The 13017-nt window shown below is 36.2% G+C and overlaps 1 protein-coding gene across 11 annotated transcripts; it reads left to right on the top strand.

The window, feature by feature from the left end:
* The first annotated feature begins 421 nt into the window (after positions 1-421).
* On the top strand, positions 422-9650 carry LOC125222030 (uncharacterized). Of its 11 annotated transcripts, none has more exons than XM_089062492.1 (21): positions 428-659; positions 799-923; positions 1386-1438; positions 2659-3690; positions 3769-3855; positions 3928-4129; positions 4264-4372; positions 5005-5127; positions 5269-5350; positions 5792-5851; positions 5944-5996; positions 6466-6632; positions 7015-7228; positions 7519-7576; positions 7689-7745; positions 7840-8085; positions 8585-8652; positions 8744-8800; positions 8883-8976; positions 9056-9196; positions 9315-9650. In XM_089062492.1, exons 4-21 carry the CDS (start codon positions 2665-2667, stop codon positions 9393-9395), a joined length of 2925 nt encoding a protein of 974 aa, XP_088918618.1. In that variant the 5' UTR covers positions 428-659; positions 799-923; positions 1386-1438; positions 2659-2664; the 3' UTR covers positions 9396-9650. The 11 variants fall into 11 exon arrangements, with proteins under 11 accessions (XP_088918623.1, XP_088918618.1, XP_047980380.1 ...); XM_048124420.2 differs by having other exon boundaries at positions 429-659; positions 1386-1506; XM_048124423.2 differs by lacking the exon at positions 799-923.
* The last annotated feature ends 3367 nt before the right edge of the window (positions 9651-13017 follow it).

The raw sequence follows: 13017 nt of genomic DNA, 5'->3' as shown, positions 1-13017 counted from the left end.
ATAGTATCCATGTTTTAAAAGTAATCGTGGTAATCGTAATTTTTTCTTAAACTTATTGTCGATTAACGTATGATTGATTATATGGAAAGTCGTCTCAATCTAGCTACTACCATAATGTAATTAATACTCCTGTGTAGAATAAAAGGGTCGTATATACTAGAATAAATAATTCATTATGATAGGCTAAATTTTGCACTTCCAATATGATAACTTTATTAGTAGATTCCTAAAATGGAGTATCTGAATAATAAGAAAAAAAGCAAATTTAGAACACAACTAGATTGCCTACCATTGTTACCCATCTGTGTCGAATCAAATTTTTGATCGAAAATGAGAACTTAGACGGCCGTTGCCCGTTTTTAGATTTTAGTATGCTTTAATCTTTATTTTCTTATTTATAATTTCTTAGATTTTTTACATCCAAAACTAATACTCCTACTCCAATAATAAAATTAAATGGGAATTGAGTAATGAGAATGCAAATCGCTGCAGAAAGGCAGAAACCCTTCCCCCTTTGGCCTTCGGCCCTTCCCCGCTCGCATCCCCACCGCGTCGCCGCCACTGTCGCCGGACCTTTTCCTTTCTTCACTGCGACAGTCCTACCCAGACCTCATCGTTCCGCCCCCACTAATTGTTTGAAGTAATTTGTCAATTTTCAGGTAGGTCTATATGTTTCAATCTCGATCTGAATACAAATTAGTATTTTGGAAGAGTTAACTTCAAAGAATAGAGCCCCAAATCAAATAAATCAACAGAAAAAATTCCAATTGATTCAAAACTTGTTTGAATTGCAAACAGTTACGTTCATTGCTAGGAACAGTGAGTTTCTAAGACACGTCCGAAAAATTCGAGATGCTTCCTACTGCACTGGTTTCAATTCATAAGGGTGCCTATAGTAATCTGTTATAGAATTTGCTCTGCAGGTACTTGTTTATCAATTGCTGCTGTAAGCATGTATGAAGTATATCTTTTATTTATAGTCTACTATTCTCAATGTGGCTATCGTTCTGTAAGCCTAAGAACCTTTAACCTAAAATCGCCGAGTACTCGTCTAGGATTAGAGCACAACAAAATAAGTAAATGGGATTTTTTTAGGCTGCCCTCTTAACCTACGCCCAAGCTGCGTTAAGCTAGGTTAGGTTGAGGCTGTAGTTACCTGTTAAAATGGCAAGCTAGCTTGCTCCAGTCAGATAGTTCGTTATGGCGGTCGGCAGGCTGGCCTGCCCCACTAGCTCAATTTGAGAACCCTACTCAATGCTGCAAATTGTGGAAATTTCTGTTCAATTCAATCATTATCTGCAAGTTCTACACTGTGACTTCCGCTAACAATTTAAATTCCCGAATATCTGCTAGGATAATTATTTAGACGGTGTTACTGCTAACAGGTGAAACAGAGCCCCTTGGCCTCAAGGTCCAACTATTCAGCATGTACTAACTGGTGGGTATCTGGGAATTTTGACTGCAAACCAGAGGATATCACTGAAATCTGTTATAGCAAAGAACTAGGTTTTGAATTTCTGACACCTCTCTCTAAATTTCAATATTTCATGCATTCTCATCACCTCAATTTTGCATTTTTAGAGATTCTAATATTGTTATTTGTATCTGTGTGTTTAATAGTTGGGTTTTGTTCTATTTATTGCTGGTGTTCTGATTGTCTTCTTTTGAGTAGATCTTCATGCATTTTTTAATTTTCACTTTTCAGTAACTCTAGGAAGGTTATGTTGATCTTAGCAATATATCGATGTTGAAAATATGCTGGGTAGCTTGATTAGGATTCTGATGTCCTTATTGTTTTTTACTGAGGTTAATAGGAGTTCTTAATATTAATCAATATCTTGGTGAAGTGAGAACAATATATCCTTGTATCGTACCACATATATGGTATTCATCTTCATTCTGCGGCTTGTGCTGAAGAATGAGTTCTGAAAATGAAACCTAACACAATGAGAACCTTTGATGGACCTGAAAGATTATGGTAGAGCCGTAGCATGCTCTATAGTCTATAGCCACTGTGCTACAGTTACAGTTGAACTAAGTACTACTAGGCTGGTCTTTTGACCTTATTACATAGTATTTGATAGAAAGGAGTAGTTATCATTGGAAAATTAGAAACTGTTTCACTTATGTCTAATACCATGTTGCAAGGTAGCATGAAATTTGTTTTGTGCAACTTGTTCATGTAATTTATGTTAAGACAGCACAGGCAAGGAAGTTGTCATCTTGAATCTTTCTGGAGTATAGTCTATGCCTGATTAGATTCAGTTTGAGGCCCCACATTTTTATTTTTCCTTAACCGGAACTCTTAGTAAAAGCAAGTTTTTTTGAAGACACTCTCAGCCAATCCTGTGATGGAAGAGTGAGATGTACCAACAAGTAAACGTGATTCTTTATTGCAACCTTTTAGTTCTTGTGTCTGTATTTGTTGATTTTTGTGGTTCATTAGTCATTACATAATGTCAACATACACAACTATGAGCACATAATGTTTCTTTTATTATGAAATACTAGGTTAACATGCTAGTTCAGAATCAAGAAAGTCTTGTACTGTTCTCACATTATTTATATTTATGATTTATGATTCTGCCAGTCTTAGCTTGTTGGTAGGAAGTACCCTCAATTGACTATACTTTCTGTTACTTTTGCATTTCAATGTAGAAGAATATGGATACCAGTGACATAGTGGTATCATCTATTCGTGCTGGGATGAAGAGGGAGTTTGCCTACCTGATGAAGGCTCAGTCTGAAATGGGGGGGCTTCCAGCAGGCAGGAGAGTAACCAGGTCCCAGGGAGGCGGTAGTTCCAGCAGAAACTATGTGGTAAGTGGTAATAAGATTAATAAGAAAATGAAGGTGTATGCTTCTAAGAAATCGAAAAAGATTGAAGAAGAGAAACCAGAAACAGATGATGTAGTCAAGTTGGAGCCAACTAATGTTTTGGATAGTCAAGTTGTAGTTGACATTGAATCTGATATGGGCAACTGTTCAAGAAATTTAGATGCTGACTTAGTCAATGCAATTGGCGATGAAACAGAAGAAAAAGTAGGTGCAATAAATTTAGATGTTGAGTCAGTTGCTGTAGTGGTCAATGGAGCAGAAGAGAAAGTCGGCCCAAGAAATTTAGAGGCCGACTCAGTTGCTGTAGTGAGCGATGAGGCAGAACAGAAAGTGGGTGCAAGAAATTTAGAGGCTGAATCAGTTGCTGTGGTGAGCGATGAAGCAAGGCAGAAAGTGGGCGCAAGAAATTTAGTGGTTGGCTTAGTTGCTATAGTGGGCAATGAAGCAGACGAGAAAGTGGCCGCTGATTCAAGGGAATGCATTATCCAGCCTTTGTGCACAGATTCACCTGTGGATCAGGTTGGAGGTTGTGATAGAGTTTCTCTTCATAAAGATGATATACAACTAAGCAGTGTCTCTGATTTGGGATATGAGAGTACTGCAGAGCGTACAAGCTTGTCTTTGGCAAAGCCACCTAGGAGATTTACACGCTCAGCTTTGAAGATGCAGGATGGGGCGATAGAGTTAGGATCGGTGGCTGGATCTGTGGAGAGTATGACTACAAGTCCGTCAAAGCTTGAAATGAAAATGTCAAAAAAGATTGGGTTTAAAAGGGCCCCGATTAAATTAAAGGACCTTCTTGAGACAGGATTGCTCGAGGGTCTTCATGTCCGCTATATAAATGGATCAAAGGTAGTCATATTTGACAATTAGATTTTTCCATGTTAACTTTTTATACGGTTGATGACATCTTTTCTTTGAAATTTCCAGGGGAGGAGGAGGCCTGAATCTGAACTTCAGGGAGTTATTAAGGGGAGTGGGATATTATGTTCATGTGATGAATGTGAGGGGAAAAAGGTAAATTTTGTTGATCATTGACTTGTGTTGATCTGAATGATTCTTTTCACTAACTACTAGTTGTTGGTGTAGGTTGTTACCCCTAATCAATTTGAATTCCATGCACATAGTAGCAATAAGCGTCCACCAGAGTATATATATTTGGAGAATGGAAAAAGTCTTAGAGATGTGCTTAAAGCATGCAAGGCTAATCCTTCAGATCCGCTGGAAGGTGTCATCCATAATGCAATTGGCCGGTCAAATTATACAACCGCCTTCTGTCTCAATTGCAGAGGTGATGTCCGTGTTCATTATTTTTTGATATTTCATAGGTTGCTTATGTGCTTAAAAAGGATATTTAAAATTGTTTATTTTTTGATTTTTCTCTCCCTCTTTTCTTTTTCCTTCACCAGCTTTTTATGCTTTCAGGGTTGATTCCTGAAACTGGTGCTGGCCGAGCAATGCTTCTTTGTGACTCCTGTGTGCTACCAAAGGAGTCTGTCCCCAGTCAAGCTCAGATCAGTGATGTCACCCTCAGGTAGTTCCATATGTAGCTAGGTTGAGAACTAAACTGGAACAACATTTTGTTTGGCATTCTTTTTGTAGAATGAATGTTAGCATGGTATCCTTAACATTTTATGAGAACGCAAGGACATCATTTAAATTTAGAGAATAAATTTAGATTGTTAGGATACATTATTTACTTTTTCCATAGAACCTGGATATTGAATGCAGAATGCAAGGACGTGAAACAAAGTAGCAGGTGATATAGGGAAAAGGACACTGCAGAAATTTGGTTTATCTCTATCGTGAAGATAATATTTTCTTAGATATAAAACATTGATAGTGTTTTGCTCAGATCGGTGCTGTATATGATGTTAACATACCCAAACACTTATGTTGTCTTGTGGAAAATAATGCAATTATGCTTACCTATAATTTAAATAGTTGATGGTGTGATAAAAAGACATGTAAGTTTAGGCTTCCAAGATGAGCATAGAGTTGGTCTGTGCAAAATGTGTCATTGTAGGCAGATAGGCTTGAGTGTTAATTACTTCTCCTTTTAGCTCATGACGGTGGTATATCTTCACAATCAACATACCCTATTAGCTAGTTATTTTATCTTGTTGTCAGTGTGTATTGATATGGTCTTTTCTGATGATAATTTAGGTCTCCTTTAGCTGTTTCACCAGCTCCTGTGTCTTCTATTTGTCTTCCTGAAGTTCTAGATAGTGTTCAAGCTTCTCCACATAGCCAACCTCAAGCTAAGAGTCAGGGGAAGCTGACACGGAAGTAAGTTCCATTTGATTCTGTAGTACTACTATGCATATTCTTTGGATTCAGTCACAACTGCTGGCCATCTTCAAATTATGCATGCGTTTGGTATATAGCTATCTCTATTACAATGTTAATTCTAGTGTTTCCTCTCTGCAGGGATCTGAGGATGCATAAGTCTGTTTTAGCAGAAGATCTGCTCCCTGATGGCACTGCTTTGTCGTATGTTATGCATGGAAAGGTGAATGGGTACCACCATTAACACTCTTCATAGACCCCTATTCTTTATACTCCCTCTGTCCCATAAAAATATGTGTCATATGATATGGCACGGGAATTAAGACAAAATTGGTAAAGTAAGTCAGAGTAAGAGAACCGTAGTTAAAGTAGTGTTAGTGGAGAGTGGAACCCATATTGTTATTAGTGTTATAATGGTGGTATAAGTTGTAGATAACTTGATGTATATGGGTAATATATTAGAATAACGTTCCATAAATGGAAATGCCCATATTTTTATGAGACGGACGAAAATGGAAAGTGCACATATTTTTATGGACAGAGGGAGTATATTGTTTCCAGAATGTTCATGGACAGTAAGGTAGTTCTAGCTTTCTGGAAATGATTTAATGATTTTCTTTTTAAATGATTTTTCACATTCTCGTCAATTACTCCTCCTGAGCAGATAAGGCTTGAGGGTTACAAGAAAGATGGTTCAATCTTCTGTTTCTGTTGCAAGAAAGTGGTATGTTTCTCTTTTATTTGAAAGTTGAAACTCAGTTCTTGTTACCTCTAGTCACTCACCTTTAATGATGCTGCCTTGCTCTTTATGAAAAGGTGAGCCCCTCCCAGTTCGAGGCTCATGCTGGTTTTGCTTCACGTCGGAAGCCGTGAGTATTACTTTTCCTCTTGTTTCATAATTTTATGGGGAAACATTATTGCTAATAGCACTTGGTCATCCGTATTCCGTAGCATTCAATACTTCCTGATCTGTAGACTGAAGCTGTTGTATAAGCCGTTTAATAACTCTCTTCATTTCAAGTTGATTGCGGTGTTTCTTTTTGGCACATGATTTAAGAAAGTAATGTTTAGTGAGTTAAGTGGAGAGAAAAAAAAGTAGGAGAGACAATAAAGTAGATAAGTGAAAGAGAGAATAAGTAAGATTATAAGTGTTGAATTTCGGCAAAAGGGATACAAATCGATTAACTTTGGACAGAGGGAGTATATCACATTTTTTGAGGCCTAGTAGTCGTATCTGAGACAACAAGAGGACGAGTCGGGTGCCTGGGGGACAAGTAAAAAATTTTAAAAACTTAATTTCTGGTAATTTTTGTTAACTCAGGGTTGCTTGGCTTGCAGGTACATGAGTATATACACTTCCAATGGAGTTTCTCTGCATCAGCTATCCCTTGAACTTTCCAGAAGTCGTAAATCATCTACTGAAGAAAATGATGATCTTTGTTCTATTTGTGAGGATGGAGGAGATCTGTTATGCTGTGAAAATTGCCCACGAGCTTTCCACATTGGTGAGGATATTTCAACAAGTTAGACAACTGTATAGTATATTCTGCTCGGGTTAGTTTCACGTGATGACGGTGATTGTATAATATAGTATATAATCATATTGAAACTGCAGTGCTTTGAAGTTCAGTCTGTTATGATATGTTGATTTGTCCTACTATATTAAAAACTAAAATACGGTAATCACGAGAGTCTTTGTATTTGCTCATCTTTTCTTCTCTATCTCATTTCCACCTGATTTTTAGATGATTGGTTTTTCTGCTGAAGTTAATGCCTAAATGATTATGTTCATAACTTGCTGCCTGCTACTAAACCCGCAATCCTTCATTGTTCAATTCCTTCCTCCTGCTTCTTACATATCTATTTTGGTCTCTTGGTTTACTGCAGAATGTGTTGATCTCTTGAATATTCCTCAGGGAATATGGTACTGCAACTACTGCCAGAATATGTTTGAAAAGGAAAAGTTTGCAGAGAATGATGCTAATGCAATCGCAGCTGGTAGAGTCCCTGGTGTAGATCCACTAGAGGACATCACCCGGAGGTGCATTCGTATTGTTGCAAATGTTGAAAAATATATTGGGGGTGGATGTGTTATTTGCAGGTTGTTTATCTTTGGCATTTATATTTCTGCTTTCACTTTTCTTTTCCTGTACTGCTTATATTTGGCATCCACATCAAACCTTTGAGTGTTTTCTTAATGAGATAAATGTGCCTGGAATCCCAAAAAAGTGAAATGCTTTTATAAAGCTGAAAAACATGTTTATGTGTAGAATATTAATCTAGTGATCACATGATTCATAACGATTATTATGGCATCCATTCTATCCAAAGACCTCTATTTTGGTTATCTTTTCTCATTTTTTCTGTTTTTCATTTATGTGGTTCTTGCAGAGTAGATGAGTTCAGCAAGTCAGGTTTTAATGACCATACAGTTATGATCTGTGATCAGGTATTAGCCTTTGCTCTTATATATTGAGAAAGGTTTGGAATTGGAAGTCATGTCAAAATGCTTGCTGTTTTGTTAATGGGAGCATGATTAACTATGTTTATGGTTTTTGTAGTGTGAGAGAGAATATCATGTCAAATGTCTAAGGGAGCTAGAGATCGAGGATTTGAAGGTTTGCACAGTGATTACCTTTCTTTCGAAGTTCCCAAAAATCCTAACGCACCATGTGGCTTAATTAGGACTAAGGATTGCAATCAAAACTGCAGGCACTTCCAGAAACTGAATGGTTCTGCAGCAAAGAGTGCAGCAGTATCCATTCTATACTTCACAAGATGATTGGTGATGGTGACCAAATGCTTCCAGAAGCTGTCCTTAATGTCCTGGAGAAGAAAGGCGATGGACAAGGTTCAGAGGAGAATCCTAAGCTAGATGTGAGATGGAGGCTACTCAGAGGAAAAGTATCTTCAGAGGACACCAGGGTTTGGCTTTCTGGTGCTGTCACTATATTTCATGTGAGTACCTAAGTCATTTGCTATTGCTTCGATCTTTGTATTGTTTACAGTATTTATGTACCTCACGATTCGATATGCCATTCCCTGTTAATAAGACCTCCATCTTTACTAATTTTATGACTTGATTTCTTAGAATTGTTGACACCATGTGGTAGATTTTTCTTCCCTGCATATGATTGCTACTCCCTTTGGCCTTTATTGACGTTACAATTTGACGATCCTGGAAATTGTTGTTTTTTCCTATGTTTGAAATGCATGCATTCAATAATTTTTTTCTATTTATTTGCCATGTCACCGCCGACATGATGATAGATGCTCGTATTAACAATATCCTTGGGCGTCTATAAATGTTGGGGGACAGGCTTAACTGCAATTTTATCACATGTGCATATAAAAAAATGCTACATATGTTGTAATGTTGCTTTCTTCTGGTGGCATTGTTCTGAGCCTAAGTAAATTACCTGAGTGTTGTTGATCACTGTGACCAAAATTTCTTCAGGACCGATTTGATCCTATAGCTGATGCCAGCACCAGCCGCCTCGACCTTATTCCAACAATGGTTTATGGGTAAATGAGTCTCATACTTCTCACATGGCTTATTTATGCTAAGACTTTTTATTGATTGGACATAGCTTCAATTATTGCTGATTATTTGCAGGAGGAAATTCAAAGACCAAGAATTTTATGGCATGTATTGTGCTATATTGACAGTCGGGTAAGAAATATTATAACTTTCCATATGCTTTTTATCTCCTTAATTATATGTTTCCTTTTGAAATGAACCATCATTTCTACAGCTCTGCAGTAGTATCAGCTGCCATAGTGCGGGTTTTTGGGGAGGAAGTTGCAGAGCTTCCTTTAGTTGCAACAAGGAGTGATTGTCAAGGAAAGGTGGGTCATTTAATGGAGTCGAACAATATCATCCTTTTGCTTTCTCAATCGTAAGACGATTTATAATATCCATCTACAGGGATACTTTCAGGCGCTCTTTGCCTGTATTGAGCATCTTTTGCTGTCACTCAATATCAAGGATCTGGTGCTTCCTGCAGCAGATGAAGCAGAATCACTGTGGAAAACCAGATTTGGGTTTGAAAAACTTGACCAGGAAAAGGTTAGTTAATTACTTATCTTAATTATACTACTACACATCATTGCATATGTTCAAGGCCAACAACATTGAAGAAAGGCTTACTTTCTACATTGGGTGTATCTTCTCTCTTGCCTCACAGTTAGATGAATACAAGAAGAGTTACCAGTTGATGATCTTCGAGGGAACTTCGGTTCTGCACAAGTCAATGTCAAAGTCTTGAAGTATCAACTGGAGTGTATGTAGCAAGATTTTTGAAGAGATGGTTTTTCCCCAGCGTAGGCCATTTTAAAATTATTTGGATGGTTTTGTTCATCTTATAGAATGTGAAAATGCCAAAGTACATATAGGTATACTTACACCTAGGTAGGCTGTAGCTCAATTGTTTATTACAGGATTATGTGGTTGGAGTAGAATCATCTCCTGTGTAATTTCCATCTATTTTTGTTCTACTACAAGTCTTTTTTTTTTCTTCTAATTATCACCATTCTGTCTTAATTCCTTCTTTAGCAGGCTCCCAACACTTTTTATGAAAGTTTATCAAGCAGCATTTTATAAGAATATTCTTACAGCATCAAAATATAAATATAGACTTGTGCATCCTTGATTAGAGTTACAATATCCTTCCAACCTTATGCTGCCACGTGACAGACATGTAACATGCAGCATTGTAATCACTTCAATGCAATACATATTTGTGAAAGTCGTAGATGGATTTCTGCAGATTGCATTATAGTTATATGAAGATTAACTATAATAAGGTTGTATTTTATATATTAACTATAATAAGGGTCTATGAAAATTTGTCCCGGTTTGATCGGGCACGAGTTTTAAGAAATATAATGGAAGTGAGTTGAAAAAGTTAGTGGATTGTGAGTCCTATTTTTATATATTAGTTTTATAATAAAATGTGAATAGGAATGAGTTAGTCCACTGCTAAAAATAGTAAAAGTGAAATGAGACAAATTTTGGGGGACAGACGGAAATGGAAAAATGGGACAAATTTTCAGGGAAGGGGAAAATATTTTATATTGTTGAGTTTTGCATTTTCATTAGAACTTTTTTAAAAATAGGAACTCTTTCCTTGTTGGTCCATCCTCTAAAAATAAAAACTTTCTATTTAGGAAATTTCTTTTCCTTTAATGAAGTGAGATTCATTTTCTCTAAACATACTTTCTTTCCACCTCGCTCTTACTTTAATAATTGTGCGTTAAAACTCGTGTTTTTTCAAGAGTTTTTGTTTTTATGGAATGAAGGGAGTATTAAATATCATCCCATTTGGGGCATGAGATATATATGAAAAAAAACCTCTAAGTTGATCTTCCATTCTGAAAATTTCGAGTATTGTTGTTATATTTTGGTGTATGTTCCCTTTAGCCTAAAACCGTTCTTTCAATACTTAAGTTGGTTTGCTATGCTAGTTATTGCTTTTCTCTTAGACATGCTTTTAAATCTTTGATTGCATCACTCTAATTGTTGGAATTTTATATTGAGATTGAGTGGTTTCTAGCCACAATATATCTACGAGCCTTCCGAAAAGACATTAATGGTGAGTGATTTTGTAAAAGGGACATAAATGGGAAGTGAACACTTTTCTATAAACTCGACTTCTTGTTTTAAAAAGACTCAAAAATCAAATTTTGTTATAAAGAGAATCAAAATGTAGTTTTTTTGGTAATTTAATTATCACTCCTACCACAATTTCTTCATGCATTTTTTTTATGTGGGATAGAATATAGTAATTTATATATATGTAGGACCAAAATATATGAGATGCTTTACATTTTAAAAAAGAAAACACTTCTTATGGAGTATTCCAGGAGTTGAAAATAGAGTATGAGGTAATGGAGTTATTTTTCATTCTCATGATTAAGACTTTATAAGACTTCTAACGGGCAGAATTTTAAAAATGCCTTACAAATATATTAGTAGTTGGAAATATGCCTTAAATTTTCAAGACTTCTTATGGCGAATTAAGACTTGCTTTTACGAATATTTTAAAGACAATTGCTTTTTCTTTCGTGATTCTGTGCATTTGTATTCCACTTTCAGAAAATTATGAATTTGATTGATTATTATCATTTATAAAAATTTTATAAGATGAATTTGACTGATTAATTATCAATTTTTTTTACTAAAAGTCGTATTTTTTAATTGTGCATCAAATTAAATACTTACAATATATAATTTTGAATTAAAAAAATTAATGAAAGTTTGACTCCATATACCAAAAAGTAAAAAATGAACTGAAGTGTGAAGTGCTCCACTATTGTGGCTGTGTGTACACAGATAACTTTTATGGAGTATGTCTAAGAGGATTCGTAGTGCAACGTAACTGTGAAGTGATTATAGTGCTCCGCTGTTATGACTTATGAATACCACTGACTCTAAGAACCTCTGCATAGTTACTAGACTACGCCACACTACACTACACTACTCTCTCATACACACACAACAAATACCTACAATTCATTTGGTTAATTTATTTGGGAAAACAAAGATTAGCTTAATACAATCCACTAATTTTGTCTAACAGGGAGTTTGACGTGAATCCGGGTGTCCTAGAGAATAATCGAAGAACCGGATTTGAGGACAAATCCTTTCATAAAGAAGGAGAGGATGATGTGAATCCGAGTATTCACAATCATAGGATGCAACAACATCGAGGGCCATGGGTTGATTGGGGTCCGAAAAGAAGGTGGAGATATGACAAGGAGCCGAGCTTGATTCGGAGGTCTGACTCAAACCAGAATTTGCCTATCACAATGATGTCCAAATGCTGTTCTAAGACCACCATTATCTTAAGAGATCTTCGCGTGAGTACCTTACACGTCTCAATCGGAGCTCGGATGAGGAAGTTATGGCCGTTTGACGAAAGTCGCGCAGAGCTGCCAAAAATGCCCGGCCACAGAGAAAACGCCCGGTCAATGCCCCAAAACGCCCGGGCGTTTAGCCCGAAAATGCCATTTTTTAAGATTTTAAAGACTATTTTCCCTATTACTTTTGTTTAGTATAAATACTCTTTTGTAGGGTTTTCATTCTCAGCTTTTGAATATTTGTAAGAGACAATTTCTCCATATTTGAGAGCTCACCTTCTTCATCTTTTGAAGACTTATCAAATTCCTTTGGGTTGCATTCGATCTTTTGCCGGGCTAAGGTTGATTGTAAAGGTATGCTTGCTAGTTCTTGTGTTGCTAGTTTGTGGAGCCATTAGGTGTTTGTATGTGAAAGTGCCTTTGGGATTTCTTTCTTGTTCTTCACCTAAATCATAACACTAATCCATCCTCTATCCTTTTATCCATTTTTCTTGTTCCATTTCTTGGTTTATCTTATTTATTTACTGGGTTTATTTACAAGAACAAGTTCGGGGCAAATTCATGAGTCTTCAATCTAAAAGATTCACATTAGAGTTTGTGACAACTGGTACAGAAGTAGGCCTAGCATTAAAAAACATTCCATCTTTCTCTTGTACACTTCTATACACACTTTTTTTATAGTAAAAATTCAGCACATCTTATTTATAATCCTTTGGCAGTTGTTTCCTTAATTTGGCTGTGGAAAAATATATCAACCACCAAATCACAAGAAACTAACTCAAATTTGACATAATTTAGCTCATCACCACAGCATGCATAATAGATTAATTAGAAAGCACATATAAAATCGAAATACAATCAAGAAAAAATCTCGAAATCTTATCCTTAGCAAGAAGTGGATTGCTTAATTTGATTAAAAGAACAAATAAGATTATACTTAGTAATTAAGAGGTATTAATTAATTAGAGGGCGGAGTAGATGATTAATAGACAGAGTAGCGCCCACTAGCATGTGGGCACGAATTACTTA

This window comes from Salvia hispanica, chromosome 1 (genome assembly GCF_029641045.1).
Source record: "Salvia hispanica isolate PSC_SH4W2 chromosome 1, Shi_PSC_v1, whole genome shotgun sequence".
In the NCBI taxonomy this organism is placed as follows: domain Eukaryota; kingdom Viridiplantae; phylum Streptophyta; class Magnoliopsida; order Lamiales; family Lamiaceae; genus Salvia; species Salvia hispanica.
The sequence above is the reverse complement of the archived record's forward strand: the minus strand, read 5'-3'. Positions and strand labels throughout refer to the sequence as shown.